The 20,504-nt window shown below is 39.3% G+C and overlaps 1 protein-coding gene across 3 annotated transcripts in view; it reads right to left on the bottom strand.

Moving 5' to 3' along the window:
• Positions 1–625: 625 nt before the first annotated feature.
• LOC134354008 (myosin-9-like) overlaps positions 626–20,504 on the bottom strand; it is a 113,008-nt gene continuing 93,129 nt past the window's right edge. For all 3 annotated transcript variants that reach the window (XM_063062656.1, XM_063062655.1, XM_063062657.1), the window contains 9 exons: positions 19,996–20,208; positions 19,374–19,535; positions 17,391–17,519; positions 14,007–14,095; positions 12,492–12,615; positions 11,263–11,471; positions 8,278–8,386; positions 4,643–4,815; positions 626–2,718 (listed from right to left, as the gene is read on the bottom strand). In XM_063062656.1, coding sequence (XP_062918726.1) covers positions 2,607–2,718; positions 4,643–4,815; positions 8,278–8,386; positions 11,263–11,471; positions 12,492–12,615; positions 14,007–14,095; positions 17,391–17,519; positions 19,374–19,535; positions 19,996–20,208 — 1,320 coding nt within the window. In that variant the 3' untranslated portion in view covers positions 626–2,606. The remainder of the gene's footprint in view (positions 2,719–4,642; positions 4,816–8,277; positions 8,387–11,262; positions 11,472–12,491; positions 12,616–14,006; positions 14,096–17,390; positions 17,520–19,373; positions 19,536–19,995; positions 20,209–20,504) is intronic.

Raw genomic sequence — 20,504 nt, 5'->3', positions numbered from 1 at the left:
TTATGTTAGGGCTGCAGAGCTTGGAGCTGACGAGGACTAGTTTCCATTTACCTTGAACATGAGGGAGCAAAGGCGTGGAATAGTCCCATTTCCAAGTCAGACGAGGACATACATTTAAGGATACTTTGGAGGAACTAGATGTAAGCAAGCATTCTAACAGCACAGTCAATCTGTTGCTTGCCTTTAAAATGTAAGATACTTCAAGCTTTTTGACAAGTTTGGAGTTGGACACATCCACAGGAGAGACACTCCAAGTTTTGGGTATACAGCAGCAATAATGGCATTAATAGGATTACATCACTCAGGTTGAGGAAGCACATTGCTGAAAGAGAATTGAGTAGTAAAAAGATCCAGAAGTCAGTTATGCTCCAGGATGCCTTTGTCCCATCTAAAGCCTTCAATTCCATTTGGAACCAGGAGGTTCACTGCACAATAAAGCACGGCACTTTATGTGCACAACTGGTAACCCAAGGCTAATAAGTAAAAAACACAAGAAATATGACTATTTCAAGCTACACAAAGCTGTAATCAAACCTGTGGAACAGCACAAGGTACACAAAAATGGAATTATTCTCGTAAACGTCCCCATGAAGTAGCAATGCTAATAAACAAGATGAGCAAAAAACTTCCAATAAACTTTATTTGTAACATGTCTGTGGTAACATCTGCAAATGACTGTTACAATTCCATTTAGCGGCACTGGTGCGACACATGCTTAAGGCACTTTTATAAAAATATACGTGTTGTAAATTCAAATAGTTTCTATAGCAAGAAAAACAGAGCAACTGCTCATGTGAAACAAATGTTGCAGCATTTAGAATGGAGAGACATTTTTCACTCTTTCAGCCCAGTGTGTTAGGAATGTACAACATTAAAAACAAGTCTCAAACTAAGGTCCCAACCTGAATAAAGGAGAATTTGTAGGATCTCCTGACACACCCAGTGTACATTGCACCCCTCACCAGATAGTGAATTTAAAACTGTGCAGTTTAAAACATTAGCACATTTTCCAGTTTTTTTTTGAAATGTATTTTTTTTAAATTGGAGCCCAAAGCTCAATAAAAGATCATGATTGGTCAGAGCAATTGGTTACATTACATATATAAAATGAGAATCTATTAGTGATTTTTTTTCTTGATTATATTTTCATGTTTAAATATATATTTGGTCCTTAACTGAATCACAGAAATGAAGTCATTTTACAAATCCAGTACAACTTTCAAAACAGTTCCCAATATTGTTATGAAGCAATACTCATAAGATTAAAAAATGAATATATATATCCATGCGTTTCCTTTCAACAGTCTTCTTAGATGTCAATGCACAAAATAACATCTTCAGAAGAGTTTCAGAACTAGCCAGGCTTGGCTGGTATCATCTGCAGTGTTAAGTGCTGCTTCTCTCAGTACCAGTACTGTACCCCATTTGTCCAGGGATCTGAGAAGAAATAGCTGTTCCAAGCAAAGCACTTCGCAAATAACTGACTTGGGTGGGAGCTGTAATGTTTTTATTCTGCTACGCAGGAAAGTGTGCCATGAGAACTGGCAGTACCAGTCAGAAGCTTACTTGTACAAAACTGGGAATTCCCATGAATGAAATTACCAGATTTCCAAATTAGATCACAGCCTAAAAACAATTATTGACAACAAAGAAAAAGGTGCACTGTCTTATTCTCTTCAATAAAAAAAATGGAATGCTTTCCTAAGGTATTAAAGTAAAACAGGATTGTCACATTTACTGGAAATGGATGCTGGGAATGCACACTGGATTAGCTTCAGAGTAGCACAAAGAAACTGAACAGACAGGCTTCCAGTTAGGAGTGATTATTTTCTGTTGCTTCCTGAGGCAATTTACATAATTCAGAAAGAGAAACACATAAACTGAAATAAAATCCACTGAAATCTCTCAGGCAGTGATCAGCTAGCCTGCGGCAACTAGGGTAACTCCAGATTCCAGGCAGAAATGAATAATTTCTATTCTATTGTATGAAGAACTGCCAGTGACACATCTGCAAGTGGATTTTCAATTCATCAACGGGATCATGAATACAATATTGATTGATGTCTCCGAGTTACTGAATTGTATAATATCTGTGAGCCCAGCCACACGGTTTAATAGGATTGTCAAAGGAAGAGTTGCTTCTATGCCTAGACACTAGTTTCAATAGCCATTGTCTAACAAAATGCTACATTCCTGAATCTGAATACTAAAAAGGCAACCCAAAGTTAGCCAAATTAAACAAAACACATTTAAAGCTAATGGAAAAAAAATTCCTCCACAAGTTCAACTCCAGGCCAAGCCAGAACACTAGCTGAGAAATGCAGAACCGCAATTTAAAAAACTGATCTACAAGAGGATTAAATCATAACTTTTCTTCAATGGGTTGTGCTGCTGAAGACATGAGCCTGTTCTTCCAGTTAACAGGTTTATGCACATCACAAAATTACTCAGAAAGAATTTACATAAAGCTGAGGGGAAAGGAGCAAGTGTGCCCTGATGTTATCAGCTGCAGCATAAAATACACAGTTATGCATTTTATAAAACCTTAATAATAATTGGCCCAATTATGGCTCTTATACTGCATATAGGTTCGTGTTTTGGCAAAGTTACTCTGCAGGTTTGGAATCTCCTGGATCAGTGCGACCTTCACCGTCATCATCTGAGATTTCATCCAGCTTCCTGCCCGTGCGGCGCACACCAAATGGTAGTTCCCCGCGTCTACAAGGAAACAGATCAAACAAAATTTCAGAGTTTATACCAATTGATTTCAGAGATGGGGAATGGAAAATGGATTTTTAACAATCAGTTCTTTCACCTCCATGAGAGTTAAGAGCACTCAACAAGAAACATTAAAGTATCCTTAGAACCAGCAAAATATTTTTACCTATAACATGGACTGAAGTCAAAAGCAGATTCTAAAAATACAATTGATTTGACTAACCTGCCTTCAATTATTTTCAAAATTCAAAGTTCAAAGTAAATTTATGATCAAAGTACAAATACGTCACCATATACAACCCTGAGATACATTTTTTGCAGGCATTCTCAGTAAATCCAAGAAACAGTAGAATCAGTGAAAGACCGCAGCTATCAGGTTGAACAAACATCTAATGTGCTTTTGTGACAAACGGTGCAAACAAAATAAAAATAAACAAATATGGAGAACATGAGATGAAGAGTCCTTGAAAGTGAGTCCATAGGTGGTGGGTTCAGGATAAGATCTCAGAATTTTTAACACTGAGGAGTTAAAGTTGCTGCCCCCCTCCGCCTCCGATTCCCCCAATGTGGACTGGCTCATAGACCTCATTTCCTCCTCCTGAAGTCAATAATCAGCTGCTTGGTCTTGCCGACATTGAGTGAGGAGCTGTTGCTGTTGTGGCAACACTCAGCCAGATTTTCAATCTTTCTCCAGTATGGTCATTCATTACCCATTTGATTCGGCCAATGACAGTGGTGTTGTCAGCAAACTTGAATATGGCATTAGAGCTGTGCTTAGCATCACAGTCATAAATATAAATAAAGCAGAGCAGGGGTCTAAACACAGAGCCTTGTGGTGCACCTGTGCTGATGGAGATTATGGAGGAGATGCTGTTGTCAATCCAAAATGACTGCAGTCTGCAGGTGAGGAAATCGAAGATCTAATTGAACAAGGGGGTATTGAGGCCAAGGTCTTGAAGCTTTCTGATAAGCTTTGAGGGGATGATAGTTTCCATGTTTTCTTGCAGTTTATTAATTGTGGGATTTAAGTGGGCTAAAAGCCTTATGATTTAGTTAATGTCAATTTAGCTTTAAATCTCGATTGTTCAATTAGATTACAATCATTTGGTACTTGAGCCCCACATATTCACTTCAATTTATCACCTTTTGATATGCAAATCTGACCATCTCCACCACTCACAGCCTTTGAACTGCCTGCCTACATTCTGAAAGTCAGCTGTCTTGCTGAAGGATCACGGCCTGAAACGTTGATTGTACTTTCCTAGATGCCGCCTGGTTTGCTGAACTCCCCCAGCATTTGTGTGTGTTGCTGCATTTCCAGCATCTCATGATTGCTTCAAAATTTTACTGAGGCATGGTCCAACTCTAAAACAGCACTTCATTATGGATCCCATCACTGGGATATAATCCCCTAATCCCTTAATTATTTTAATTATCTTTATTGGATCAGAGCCAACCAAGGCCATACAAGCCATATTTATATAAATTGCACCCAAACTGGAGAGAGGATTCAATCCTGACCAAAACCAGTAAACCTTGTGGGTTTTATGAGAGAGGTTTGCTAACCCAATTCTCTCCATTTGGGAGTGCTTCAGTTTATCAAATACATAGACAGCCAATGAAATCCAGAAAGTCTTTATTCTGCAAACCATGACTTAATTCTCCTTTCTTTGAAATTATGTTGCATGGAGACTTGAAAGATGGTTTAAGAAACATAGTAAACAATGTCACTATAATGATGACTTGATTTCATGTATTCTTAGAGTACCTTCTCAGTCTGGAGTTCCCCATCAGATTTATGTTACATTTCATAAATGTAATAATTACATTTATTAAACTTTGCGAGTTTTAAAATCTTCGCCCATTCCCAGTAACGTTTTATGATCTCCACAGTGAATTCTTTCTGGATAAAGCACCCTCTTACCTCAGCTTGCTCTTCAGCGTGCTGACCTCACGGGTCATTGCATCTGCAGTTTCAGTAGTATCCTCTAGCTCTCGCTGTAGTTTTCTGCGGGAAGCATTGGCACGCTGGGCTTCCTCTTCTGCCTCCTCCAGTTGCCGTTTCAGCTGCTTCACACGGGAATTGGCTTTCTCAACCTAGAAGATAAAGGTAACAAAATAATTGTTATTCCTGTACCCAACAATAGTTTTCCATAGTCTGGTTTACTTTCAAAAGAGACAATTAAACCTAGTTTAACAGGATGCAAATGAATGTATTATCCACTGCTTTTATTTTTTCGCCCAAGACATCATCACCAACATCTCAATCTTCAGCCTGCACCCACTAAATTTCTCAAAATCTTTCATAGCCCCTTTCTTTAAAATGCTCCTAAAGAGTCACCGCTTTGATAAAATTCCGGTCTTCACCTCAGCTTTGTGCATCAATTCGAGATTGCTTCATAAATGCCATTTACTTTTGGGTGGAGGTTAATGAGATTAGAGAAATAGAAAAATTTACATAGAAGCTTCCACAATCCAGAAGACTTCACAGCTCAGCATTTCTTTAACAGAAAATTATTGCAATGGAGGAGAAATGGTAGCAGAGTTTGCGGATAGTTGAGTGCTGATTTCACAAATGGCACTAAGATAACGATCAAGTAAATTATTTCAGCAATAATGTTTGAAGGATAAACAGAAGTCATGTGAGTTTATTCACTTCAGTGACTAGACAGTGTCAGTTTAAAGTATCAGGTCTGTTTTCATTGAACTACCTTCCTGTGCCTGCTCAATCATCACCAAAGTGAGACTGCTAAATGGTTGGCCCAAACATACAGGGTGCCTTTACCATTTACTCCCCCCCCCCCCCCACCCCACTAGGCCAATGGGTGAAATTTCCTTGAATTTTGTCGCCTTATTTGTCAACACTCATTTTATCAGGCTCACTCCATCTAATTTGTTCTGAGCTCATATTAAGGCAAGCCTTATTCCATTATAACTAAATTGCTGAATCATGTTAGCAAGTACAGTGGAGCTATGTGAATTTAGCAAACACGAGGAAATCTGCAGATGCTGGAAATTCAAGCAACACACACAAAATGCTGGTGGAACGCAGCAGGCCGGGCAGCATCTATAGGAAAAAGTACAGATGACATTTTGGGCCAAGACCCTTCGTCAGAACTAACTGAAAGAAGAGATAGTAAGAGATTTGAAAGTGGGAGGGGGAGGGATAGAGCTAAGAGCCAGAAAGTTGATTGGCAAAAGGGATAGAAGGCTGGAGAAGGGAGAAGATCATGGGACAGGAGGCCTAGGGAGAAAGAAAGTGGGAGAGAGCACCAGAGGAAGATGGACAGCAGGCAAGCAGTTATTGTGAGAGGGACACAGAGAGAAAAAAAAGAGAAAAAAGGAAAGAATAATAAATAATGGATGGGGTAAAAAGGGGAGGAGGGGCATTAACAGGAGTTAGAGAAATCAATGTTCATGCCATCAGGCTGGAGGCTACCCAGACAGAATACCTCCAAACTGATGGCACGAACACTGATTTCTCTAACTTCCGTTAATGCCCCTCCCCCCTTCTTACCCCATCCTTTATTTAGTTATTTCCCCCCCCCCTTTTTTTCCTCTTTTTCTCTCTGTGTCCCTCTCACAATAACTCCTTGCCTGCACTCCATCTTCCTCTGGGTTCCCCCTCCCCCCTTTCTTTCTCCCTAGGCCTCCTGTCCCATGATCCTCTCATATCCCTTTTGCCTATCACCTGTCCAGCTCTTGGCTCCATCCCTCCCCCTCCTGTCTTCTCCTATCATTTCAGATCTCCCCCTCCCACTTTCAAATCTCTTACTATCTCTTCTTTCAGTTAGTCCTGATGAAGGGTCTCGGCCCGAAACGTCAACTCGACTTCTTCCTATAGATGCTGCCTGGCCTGCTCGTTCCACCAGCATTTTGTGTGTGTGTTGCTTGAATTTAGCAAAGATTAATTCAAACAAGAATTTGGCTTCAGTTCTTAATGTAATGTAAATAAGTTCAGGAAGCTTGCAATTAGCCTTCAGTTTTCCTTGTACACTGAAATAAAAGCAGAAGCTGCTCTGAAGACATATTGCATACGAAAGAGCCAAACATTAAAACAATGGGATTGTGTTAATGGACTTGCATCAAAGCAGGCAACATGGACATAGTTATTTGCACTATTGTGACTGAGTTCAAGCTAGCAGACCAGATGGATGTTGTCACTTAGCATATTAAACAATGTCGCAAATATATGAAATCAATAGCAAACAAGAGAAAATCTGCAGAAGGTGGAAATACAAACAATACGCACAAAATGTTGGAGGAACTCGGTAGGCCAGGCAGTATCTACGGATAAAAGTACAAGCTGCTGGACCGAAGGGTCTCGGCCCAAAACATCAACTGTACTTTTTCCCCCCATAGATGCTGCCTAGCCTCCTGAGTTCCTCCAACATTTTGTGTATGTTGCTATGAAATCAATAGTTTTTCTGTACTCAGCAGCAGCCCTGACATTAATTTTGGGCATCTGGGATTTCTGCCCTTGAAGTTTTAATAGACTTTGTGTGAATTACTTTGTGACAAAGGTATTTGATCATTCTGAGGTGTTTGTCAGTGTAGATATGTAATTCAAAGGAAGCATTATCAACCCAAAACACTGAAGGAAATGATATTGCATCTATTGAAACTGTACTGTATCAACTGTTACCTTTGATCTTAAGGGTATAAAAAATGTGACGTACTTTGGGCTTGTGAGCCTCTACCGAATGCCTGCTTGCTGTGCTGATAAAAACCTCTACAACAGACCATATAACCCTCTCCTGACTATATTATTAACACTTACTTCTCCTTCGTTCCTGGCCCATATCCAAGTTACTTTTCATTCACACCCTTGGACCTGGACACTAACACCTCATATGCAGCCTACTTTCCCTTTTTCCTCTCCAGAATATCTGAATGTGAAAAATGCATGAGATTCAGACCCTATGGCAATAAAATGGAAAACAATGCCATGAAAGTGATAATAGAAACTATCACACCTCATCCAATTCAACCCAATGGTTGCCTTTGACATCACTGGCTACACACATCACCCAGCCAAGTACAATTACCTTTGCCCAGAGCCATCCTTGGTTAACAAATCAGTGTCAGTGTCTCACCTAAAACAGCTGTATCATCTTAAACTTTCACCTCAGAAGTTTGAAAACATTCTTCAAAGTCCAACAGAATTGGTTAAGCAGAAATGCCTTGCAAGTCCAAAGGCAGCATTAAACCAGAATGTTTTGCTGTCCCTGACCTGTACCTTAACTCCCACCCCTCTCCCCATTGCCAACTGTCTCAATGGAATAACCTTTAGTGGCCAGGTGGCTTCTTGCATCCTTGCTGTGGCACTCCTGCTAATGACAATTAAGTTCCATGTGACAGAAACCAATACCCCACCCACAGGCAGCCACAATGGCTTTTCAATAATTCAGACCATCACTATCCTGGAGAGAGGAGACAAGGCAGAGTTATGCAATAGCCATCTTTGGAGGTTAACAACACATCTCTGCCACGAAGAGACTGAGGTGAACAAGTTCACTTGTACTCTGCTTAATAGGGACACTAAAATTTACAACTGACCTGGTCTTTGTATTGATCAGAATTGCGTCTTTCATCTTCGATCTGCAGCAAAGCTTCTTTCAGTTTCTTTTCTGAGCGACGCAGCAGTTTACTGGCAGCTTGTCTATCCCTGTTTGGACAAAATTACGAATGTTAATTTACAATTCGTGTTCATCCCAAACCCCACTCCCCAAACAAGGTGATTGCCCTACAAGATCAACAGATACCAACAACCCTTGCACTTCAAACAAGGATAATGCTCGCAAGTCCTGGCAACAAAAAAAGGCTACAGATTTTTGGAATGTAATAAGTAAACCCAGCTGATTTCTACCTAAGTGTGGAGTCACTGAAAATTCCCCAGAGTTACCGAAAAAAAATTACACTGGAGGCTGTACAGTCCCTTAAACCTGTTGCACATCCGATACGATAATCTGTGCTGCAATGCGTCAGATCCCATGGCTTATCTGACAGTTCCCTCAACTATCAACTCTCCTAAAATTAATCTCAACCCTCTTGAGCCACTGCTTTGAGTTCATTGACTCAGAACAATCAAAGGTGCATTGCCTGTTAATAATGTCTTTCTCACTCTTAGTAATGGCCAAATTCTAACCCAGCTATGTTAACTAATAGATATTAAACCAAGGACCTTTCTACACTACATGGATCTGCTCCACAGTGACAGCACACAATTTTAGAATGCGATGGTGATTTCTGTCTATAACACCTTTAACAGAGAGAGCTCCAAACCCTGACTATTTTCTGGATGAAAAACTTCATCTCCAGTTTAATCTTTCTGGCTATTACTCTAAGTCATTGCCCTCTGATGTGGTTGCTTTTATATGTTATCTAGACTCCCTCAAATTTTATACACCTTAGTTAAATCTCACCTGAACCTCAATTTCAAATTAGAAGAGCCTATATTCCATTCTTTCCTTAGAGTCAGAGTACTACAGCACAGAAACTGGTCCTGCGGCCCACCTAAATTGTGCCCAACTGTTATTCATCCCATCTACTTGTGCCAAATTGTTTTTCTGCGTAGTCCCATCGACCCACACCTGGACCATAGCCCACCAATCCATGTATTTATCAAAACTTTAGTGTTACAACCACTTCCGCCTGCAGTTCATTTCACACGCACACCACCCTCTGAATGGAGTAGATCACATTCAGTATTTCACCTTTCAACATTAACCTATGACCTCTAGTTCTAGTCTCACCCAAACTCAATGGAAAAAGCCTGCTTGTGATTACCCTGCTCATAATTTTGTACACCTCTATCAAAGCTTCATTCATTGTCCTATGCTCCAGGGAACAAAGTCCTAACCTATTCAACCTTTATTATAGCAACTATTTTCCAATCCTGACACTGCTGAAAACCTCCTCTGCACACTCCAGACAATCACATCCTCTCTGTGAGATTGGTGATGAGAATTGGACACAGTGCTCAAGATGTGGTCTAACATTGTACACAGCTCCAGCATAACCTCTCTGCTGTTATATTTTATGCTTTGAATAATGAAGGAAATAATCCCATAAAGTTTTTTTCAACCTACTGTACATGTTGACCAGTATTATGCTTATGAATTCGTGAGCATTCAGGCCAAGTTTATTTTACCATTGAATATCCTGTCTATCATATACTCCTTTACCTTGTTTCACTTGCCCAATTCACCATTTCAAACCTCTCTGGATTCAATTTCACCTTCCTTTTTTTGCTCAACATACCACACATCTAACATGAATGCAACTCGTGGTACTATCTCATCGCACTATTGTAATGAAATTGATTTAGATGGAAAGCATGCAAAACAATTTTTCACTGTACCTTGATACATGACAATAATAAATTCTCATCTTTCTGCATCTAAAGCTTTTCATTTTACTGTCAACTATCTGGCTATTTCTTGTACCATCTGCAAGCTTTCATAATGCTTCCAATTTAAATCTTAACATTACAAAAAAGAGCAAAGGACTAAGTATTAGTTCCCACCAACCACTACCATTAACTTCAGATCCAACCCACTTATTTATTCCCTTTGATCTTACAGGCATTTTTTTCTGACCAGTTTCCTATGTAGGACCTTGTCAAATGGCTTGCTGAAATTCACGTAGACTACATTTAACACACTACCCGCATAGACCCTTCTCGTTGGCTCTTAAAAAAATGCAATCATTAGTTAGATACAACATTCCCATAACAAATCTCTGCTAAATGTCCTCAATTAATTTATGTCAAGCACAATATTAGCAGTTGTGTTAATCACCGTTTCTTAATCCTTCTGAACTTTAGGAATGATGGTCAGAATCTCCACAATTCCCTTCTGTTTCCATTGACAGCCCATTTAATTGGGTCTGACGATTTATCCACCTTTACAAATGTTACAGCATCCAATAGTCCACTGGTCCTCCTTAACTACAATATTGCCATCATCCCCCTCTTACTGTTAAGATGGCTATATAATTTCATTTATAACTATCTTCAATTTCCATATAGGTTATCTTAAAAGACCCTGTAGGCCCAACTCATTCCCAAGTTATTCTCTTTGCAATTTTTCATATTGTCTCTGTATTTTCCCAATTTCTCTTTTAATTTCACTACATTTTCTATTTGCTAGGCTTTCTGTAAAACTCTGGCATTTCAAGCAATTTTCTTTTACCCCATCCTACCCTCCTGCAACCTCTTTATTCAGAGGTTCGCGGTCTGGCAGGACTCTTGCCCCTTTGTTACCTTGAAACTGCCGAATCTTGTTTTTTAGATGCTTCTTGCTGTAAGAATTCTGAAGTACAGAAATCGCTGTTTCTAGTCTACTTTTGCTAAATCAATTCTTGCCTTTAAAACCTTCACCCATTTCCACAACTATGTTAAACTTGCTCTACTACAATAAGATCAACATTTTCTCAACACCATCTTGTAGACTGAGGCTATCTGTAGTTGGACTAGATTATGGGCTTTATTTACCTTCAAATATTTCACTTACTTTAAAAAAAAGACATAATTTTTTGTACCTTGTTTCTGCATCAAGTTGTTCCTCTAACTGAGTGACCTTCGCCTCCAGTGCTGTAAGGTTTGCCTTGTACTTGGATCTGACAGCATTTTCCATCTCCTGCAACTTGGCTTTCAGCTCCTTGTTCTGACGATCAACTTGCTGGCGAGCATTTTCTGCCTTCTGGGCATTGCTGCGTTCAGCAGACAGATCTGCATTTAATTGATCAACCTGTTCAACAAATTAATAGGAGAATAAAATAATTTTAGCTTTAAGTACAGCTTCTTTGACTAACCTTCACAACAGAATTTGTGAACTATTTCCACAAATATATATCCATAATATAGGGAAACTTCAACTACATTGTTTCAGTGCACCAGAATTTACAGGACACCACATTATCTAATTCTCAACAGAAGTCTTTATTATTTAAAAAAAATACAATGGTAAACACAAAGATTGCAAATTTTTTTAGCACTGAGTTTTACCGTGCCTGCTTGACTGTGCAATCCATACACAACTATAAAGTGAAGTGCTACTCAGCATAAATAAATTTTTTACATTAGTGAATTAATCTGAAGTTCAGACATTCTGGGAACTCATTGCAAGTTATGAGGTAGAGTAAAATCAAGCTCAATTCACAACGAAGAGAATGAATTTGTGATGGCACAGTGGCATATGGAAAGGTGCCTAACAGCTCCAGGGACCTGGCACTGTCTTGTGGAGATGACACCCCTTCCCTCCCCCACCCCTCGTGACTGCAGGGGTTTCCATCCAGACGTTCCAACTTCTTCCTTCGTCTCAGAAATAAGCTGCATTAATTTCCACACCCCACCCCCGTGTGTAGGATCGGGTGGCGGGGGGGGGGATGATGTGGGTGGGAATAGATTCTGGGGATGGGCAAAGAATAGAATTTATACAGCACTGGTTTAAAAAAAGTGCCTGATGTTCAGTATGGACTAGGTGGGCTGATAAGCCCGCTTCCACACTATAACCAGAAGTCTATTATTATAGCAAATTTAATGTGGCGATACTTACTGATTATGTACATAACTACCTATGTATTAAAACCATGCCAAACATTCCTTGACTTATTCCCATATTATAATTAATCAAATTAAATAAATTTCTTATGGATTAAGCAAATGAGAGGTAATCTTCCATCACGTCTGATGAAAGAAATTTACGATTTTCAGCACTGAAAGCTTGACATGCACATTGGAATTCACATCTAAGTGGCGAGGAGCTCACCTGCAGGTTGGCTTTCTTGAGTCTATCATTAGCCATTTCAACATTATTTTGCTCTTCTTCTACCTCCTCTTCCAGCTGAGCAATCCTGGCCTCAAGACGTCTTTTCTCATCCAGAGCAAAAGATCTAAATATTAAAAAAAAACCCACGACTGGTTTAAAAAAGTCCTTCAAAAGTAAGTTTCCATGCTCAGTGAACAAACACAGCCTGTTCAGAAAATGTCCACCAGGTAAACCAAACTCATCATTTTCCTCACAAACTAACTCATGCTTAGTCCAGGACATCAATTTTCAATCCTGATCCTAGCTACCTGCATGGAACTTTTAATTATTTTTGAGTTATGCAAGGATAAGTTGCAGTACTTAAGTGAATGCAATTACCTGTGCTTTCCTGCTTATGTGCTACATTTGCCTCACTGGCTTTCCATGACAGCCAAGCAGCTAAAGACGAGAGTCTGCTGCCATTCACAGGTGAATAAATGCTAAATTCCTTGATCAATGACACATAGATTAGCAAGGGTTCATTGCGAAATACAAGATGTTCAAACCACATACGAAATACACTAGCATCTGTATAATCAAGATTGCTAATAGAGGAAAACTTCAACAACCTGAAATAAAGTCTACATCTCCAGGTTCTACTTAGATCAAGACAGTATCTTGAAAGACTGCAGATTTACTAGTCCCAGAGGACACCATTATCCTATCTTTTAGAGTAATCATAGTTCTAACCCATCACTCAAAGCCGCTCCTCTCTTTTCATCCTAATGAGAAAGTTACCAAGGAAATACCTAGTAAATACCACATGTACATTAAAAGGCATGGAGAAAATTCAAATTTGGTCTGAAAAGCAGAGAGTGACGGTTATGTCACACCAATACCTGGTAATGACCACTCTAAGAGAATTAAATTACCCTCTCCTTTTGAAGACGTCCTGATTACTGGAAATCTCACATTCAACACTCCAGTTGTTGAGGGAAGCTATTATAAGAAAATTAACTGGGGCAGTCAATTAACCACAGTAGTAGCAACAGAGTGTCAGTGAGGTAAGATCACTACCTAATTCTCCATTTGTTTAGCATCCAGTAAGCCAACTCAAGATTGTGATAATCTCCATTTGCTTAGTGGAATGCAGCTTTAACAAATTTAAGAAACCAGGTGAATGTGACTCCTATACCCTCCACTAGAAACCAGGTGAATGTGACTCCTATACCCTCCACTAGTGATGTTACTGCTCTGTATTTGAAAGCACCTACTAAATCCACACCCCAACCATCAAGAGCAAAAACAAAAGTATGTGGAAATTTTACCACCTGTTCCCCCAAGTAACAAACCATCTTGATGGGTAAGTATGAAGATTCCGGAACTCCCTACCATAAAAGGACTGAGTGAGTATCTTGCTAATATTTTCAAGAGCAATTAGAGAAAGAGGAATGAAAGTTGGCCGAGTCAGCGACACTAATTCTACAGAAAGAATAAAAGTAAAAGAGTAAAGCTTCATTTTAAAAAAGTGCATACCTTCCAGAACTGTTGCTTGCAATCTCTTCAGCTAGTTCATCTCTTTCCTGTTGTATCTGACGTTTGGCACGCTCAGCTGCAGCAAGCTCCTATTTAATTAAATCAAAAAATATTCTTGCTGTTAGCTAATATACAACTATTCATGTGACTTGCATAAATTTACATTTAAAATTAAGCTGAAATGCACATCATAAAGGTATCCTTCACAAGCAAGATTCATGTTTCCTTGTGGTGTACAGATTTTCTCAGTCTGTCAGCTCCAGCCACCACTATGGGCTTGCAATTAAGCTGAGGTATTCTTACGCTGCATTTCACTGTACTATTTAATACACACACCAGGCAAGATGTTATAAGGGCAAGGCACAATCTATTTGCACGAATAGTGCACCATGTAGAATATAAAGTGGGACAAACTAGTTTAGTAATCAAGTTAGAGGTTCAGTTGAATGAAGTCTTTGATTTTTTTTCCTCATTAAAGATCTACTTAGTGATTTATGTTATATAAAAAATATTTTTTATTATTATATGGTAGGAAACTGTCACATGGTGTGAGCAGAATTATCTGCAGCTTAATGTGAAAAAGACTAAGGAACTAGTGGTAGACCTGAGGACAGCTAAGGTACCGGTGACCCCTATTTCCATCCAGGGGGTCAGTGTGGACATGGTGGAGGATTACAAATACCTGGGGATACGAATTGACAATAAACTGGACTGGTCAAAGAACACTGATGCTATCTACAAGAAGGGTCAGAGCTGTCTCTATTTCCTGGTCCTTTAACATCTGCCGAACGATGCTGAGGATGTTCTACGAGTCTGTGGTGGCCAGTGTGATCATGTTTGCTGTTGTGTACTGGGGCAGCAGGCTGAAGGTAGCAGACACCAACTGAAACAACAAACTCATTCGTAAGGCCAGTGATGTTGTGGGAATGGAACTGGACTCTCTGACGGTGGTGTCTGAAAAGAGGATGCTGTCTAAGTTGCATGCCATCTTGGTCAATGTCTCCCATCCACTACATAATGTACTGGGTGGGCACAAGAGTACATTCAGCCAGAGACTCATTCCACCGAGATGCAGCACAGAGCATCATAGGAAGTCATTCCTGCCTGTGGCCATCAAACTTTACAATTCCTCTCCTGGAGGGTCAGACACCCTGAGCCAATAGGCTGGTCCTGGACTTATTTCATAATTTACTGGCATAACTTACATATTACTATTTAACTAGTTATGGTTCTTTTATTATTTATGGTGCAACTGTAACGAAAACCAATTTCCCACGGGATCAATAATATGACTATGAAAAAAGACCTTCACAACATCTCAGATACAGGGGTGGCATAGTAGCCAGCACAATACTATACAGTACCAGTAACCCAGATTTAACTTAAATAAAATTTAAATATCAAGTGAAATTTAAAAAATAAACAGAAAATGGGACTGCAGCATGGTAGTGTAGTGGTGAGCACAACACTTTACAGTACAGGCGACCCGGGTTCAGTTCCCTCTGGTGTAAGGAGTTTGTACGTTCTCCCTGTGACCACCTGGGTTTCTTCCCACAGTGGAAAGACGTAGCAGTTGATAGGTTAATTGGTTATTGTAAACTGTCCCATGATTAAGCTCGGGTTAGATTGGGGATTGCTGGGTGGCACGGTTTGAAGGGCTGGAAGGATCAATTCTGCACTGTATCTTAGTAAATAAAATAAATATTGCTTTGGTGACATAGTTGATTTTGCGTCTTTGGACAGTATACCTGCATTATCACTTACATCACCAATTTTAATCTATTATGTCTGACTTGACCAGGCTCAACTTATCAAATTTCACAACCATCACCCATACTTTCACCACCTCTAGATCCAAAGCACACCTGGCCTGCCTTGGTTATCCAAAGCCTAGCCCTAACACCACAGATGACTCAACCCATCGCCCCATACTTACTACCTAAGCTTAAGCCCTAATTACTGTAATTTAAAATCCTCACCATTTTCAGATTCCTCGCTGCCTTGTCCATCTATCAGTGCCACATACATCAGATTTAAACCCTCTCATACTGGCCCTCTCCCAAATCTAGCTTCCTTTGCATATCTAAATTTAATCTTGTCACTGGTAGCAATATGTTAAGCTGATGAAGACCTATAGCTCATGAATATTTCCTAAATCCAACATTCTTACAATAATGTTTGACCAAGCATTTCTAATTGCTGTATTAAATCCACTTAAAATCCACAATACCCTTGTGAAAACGCATGGGGCTTTTTGCTACATAAATTCCTGCTACTTATAATTAGAAAATACATTTTCATATCATTTAACCCAATGACAGTGAAAATATCTACATTTTCAAAATTACAGATTAAACTTTGTTTAGATCATTCACTATTAAGCAGATTATTATTGTGTAGGCGTTTGGATATAAATCTATCTAGCTGCTAAGCAAATGTTGGCATTTCATGTATAAACAAAATACTGTCCTCACAGTAAGTTCATGGTACATATACAAATGAATTCAATGCATTTTTGCACTAAATGTCAAGTAGACAGTTTTTGCACAGGGTGGGAAGGACAGTAAGTGAAGTTTACAGGTTTATTTGATGGAAAATAGCTGAGCACCTAGGCTCTGCCCGCCAGAAAAAGCAGGATCTCCCCGTAGCCACCCATTTCAATTCTACTTCCCATTCCAATATGTCAGTCCAGGGCCTCCTCTATTGCCACAATGAGGCCACATTCAGGTCGGAAGAGCAACACCTTACAGTATATTCTGCCTGGGTAGCCTCTAACCTAATGGCATGAATATCAATTTCTCAAACTTCCAGTAATTACCACCCTTCACTATTCCCCGTTCCTGTTTCCCCCTCTCACCATATCTCCTTACCTACCCATTACCTCCCTCTGGTGCTCCTCCCTCTTCCCTTTCTTCCATGGTCTTCTACCCTCTCCCATCAGATGCCCCCTCCTCCAGTCCTTTATCTCTTTCACCAGTCAACTTCCCAGCTCTTTATTTCAGCCCTTCCCTCATGCTGACTTCACTTACCACCTGCCATCTTGTACTTCTTCCTCCCCTCCCCCCACCTTCTTACTCTGACCTTTCCCCTTCCTTTCCAGTCCTGAAGAAGGGTCTTGGCCCAAAATGTAAACTATTTACTCTTTTCCATGGCGTCTGGCCTGCTGAGTTTCTCCAGCATTTTGTGTGTGTTGTTTTGAATTATTTATTAGAATTCACAACAGGCCCAATCCAGGTAGTAAAGAGGAATACTGTGGCTTTCACGTTTCAATCAACATTAGTAAGGAACAATTGCTTAAGAACCAAACTATTGGATTCAATATCTGCCCATAGTATTTCATAAAATACCTTCTGTATTAATTTCAAGACTTATTTTTTGTCATACCTCCTGCAACTGAATCATTTCTGCCTCCAGTTGCTTCAGTTTCTTCTCAGTTTCTTTAGACTGGGTCAGAATGTCCTCTCGAGAGCTGCGAGCATCATCCAGTTCACGAAGGTAGTCTTTCAGCTGAGCCTGTATGTGGCAAAGGCAATACAAATAAATGTTCCAATGTTCAAGTGTGTGGGATATGTATAATACAACACTGGATCTGACAGATTAGACTGAGTGTCTAAGCACTGCATTTAATCTTAATGTGCATGGAGCTCAATGTTCTTTTGAATTTAGCTGGTGGCTAAGCAACATCTTGGTTCCTAGTGTGCATAATGTTGAGTAGCATGAGAGATTCTAGCACCAATCATATGGGTGCCAGTACAGGGACTGTGTAAAAATTAATGTAAGATACCTAAACGATACCCCATCAATAAATGAGGGGCTGACGAGAGCAATGTAACTTTTGCTGCAGCAGGGGTTTCTTAAAGCAAAAATAAATGGAACAGTATTACCATTTAGGAGTGGTTACGTTTTTCAGCTGGCACAACAGGAATGTGCTCTTTCTGTACCAATATTTAGTAGGAAATGAGAGGTTAAATATGTACCTTAAGCAAAGTTATTATTGTCACCTTTGGAGCTTACTAATACTAATAGATGGCATGTTGTCCAAGAGCAATGATAATTTGCCAATTAAAGAGTTTCAGGCAAGAACTTCCCAAGTCTCATTCTCTCTAATTATAGACCCTACATTTTAATTAGCAAGTTAATTAACAGGCATAACTGAGGCACTGATTCCTTCCCATCAAACAGAAAGCAGCTGGATTTTGTTTGATTGAAGAATTTGATAAATGACACAAAATACAATCTCTGCAGGTTATGCCTAAGTCTTCAAATATCAGTGCTAAATTAGGATACAATAATTTTTAGCTTGAGCATTCTTAACTAAAATAGTTTTTAAAACTGAAGCTGATTCAAATATCACTATCTGATCCAAACCATTGACTGAATCAGTCTCTAATTGAATTCTGTTGTGTACAAATTATCAGTGAAATATTAATTCAAACCTATGCTGCATTCTAAATATAGTGGGATTCTGGTTAATTGGGATAGTAGATTTTGGCCCAATTATGTGGTTGCCCCAATTAGCTAAATTTCATGGAAATATTAAAACTTTAAAAAAAAGACAAACTACCATTGAACTGAGTAACAAATTACACATTTAAATGGAAATACAGAACAAATTAGATCACCAATACTACAGCCCTGTACTACAGTACTATAAAACTGTAGCTCCTAACAGTTATTGACAGAGGAACTCATCCAGATAATGGACTACTTTCAATGATTACATCATACAATCTTCATTTTCATTGTAATATTCAAGATGATTGTCAATACCTTCAAATTTTTCATAGTTCCTAACTTGAAGCAGTGCAATCACTTAATTTCACTCCCAGCTGATTCTGGCATCTCTAAGCCTGAATGCTTGAAACTATAGTGAGCAGAACAACTCCAAATTGTCTTTTGCATATTTCTCACCAATTATCAGTGAAAAAAATCACTGCTTTTTGAAAATAAACACGTGCAACTAATGCTTTTTAAAATCTGTTTGATCTAAGCATGGTGTAGTCTCCAATGGCCACACAAGTGCACACGACTGACGCTAGACAGAAACTTCAGCAACAGTCTCCTGTCCCAATTAAGGGGTGTAGTTTCCCAAATAAAGAGAATCCTGGCTACTTTTATCGATTAGTTTTTGCTCTTTAAGAGTTGTCCCAAATAAGAGACTGTACATCTAAATGGTAGCTGTCAGACATTGCTACATTATATCAAATTTGAATCAGCACTTGATTTTTACATCTAGCAAAGCACAAGGTTCCAGCTGTAGGAAATGGAATAAAGTTTGAATTTCCTTCAAATGCTCCATAAACATCAGTAATCGGGCCTCAGGGACTTGCCTGAGTACTTTAGCCCGTAATTCTTGTTATTGCTCACCTGCAGTTTGCGAAGTTGCTTTATGGCTTCATCACGGCTCTTGTTTGAAGCTTCAATTTGTCCCTCCAAATCCTTGAAATCCATCTCCAACTTTTTCTTGGCAGTAACAGCCGAGGACCGTTGCTTTCGCTCATCTTCCAGTTCTGCCTCCATTTCACGAACCTGGAACATGGGAACAGCAATTAAAAATATTATTATTAAAACAGCATTAAAAGGTGTGTTGCAATCAAACCTAAATGGCTTTCTTTAAACTGACAGAAAGTTTCTCAAAATAACCAGAGTTGGCCCAAAAAACATGATACTTAAGAACTAGTTAGCACAATCACTTTCAATGCAGAAGATCTAATTGTGCGGCTGTTTCATTTGCCTTCCCTCACTGCTTACTCAAACACAAGTGTTGGCTAACCTTTCATCAACCATCATGGTATATGATGGGAGTTCTAGGTTTGAACTATTCATTACAGGATAGCCTGGGGCAGTTTTATAAATGTTCATAATTTTGTAAACTTGGTGTTGCTTTGTCCATTCCTCCCAGCAAAGCAAACCAGTTAACATGTTAATCCTTTACCGATAATTAGGATTCATGATGTTCAGTCCAATATATCGGTAAAATCATACTTGCCTGCTTAATCAGTTGTCTCCTCTTTTCTTCACTTTGTTCATCCTTGCCCAACAGGTCCCTATCAAACTGAGCCTTCGCGGCTTGCAGATTTACTTCCAGACGTAACTTAGCGTCTTCAGTGGCCTGGAGCTCATCCTCCAGCTCTTCCAACTGAGTCTTCATCTCTTCCACCTGCTGCTCCAGAGCACGTTTTGACTTTTCCAACTCATGTACCTGCAAACAAACCACAGTGCCTGTCAGCAATACTCACATCCTTTGAACACACCACTATGGCCAATTATCACTAAAATTGTCTCCACTACAGAGAACTAACCACTGAATTTATGGATCAGTATTCCAGCAAAGCATGGAGAAAAACATACTGCCCCCACCCCAAAAAAAGAGTAAATTATCCAGTAGTTTTATACAGAGCATTAATTGATATATATTCAAATTGTTGATAAAGAACTTTGAGTAGGTTGGTAACTAAAAGCAGAATAAATTTTAGATTTGCACTAAACAAATGGATC

This window comes from Mobula hypostoma, chromosome 11 (genome assembly GCF_963921235.1).
Source record: "Mobula hypostoma chromosome 11, sMobHyp1.1, whole genome shotgun sequence".
NCBI lineage: Eukaryota > Metazoa > Chordata > Chondrichthyes > Myliobatiformes > Myliobatidae > Mobula > Mobula hypostoma.
This window is presented reverse-complemented; position numbering and strand designations above follow the sequence as displayed.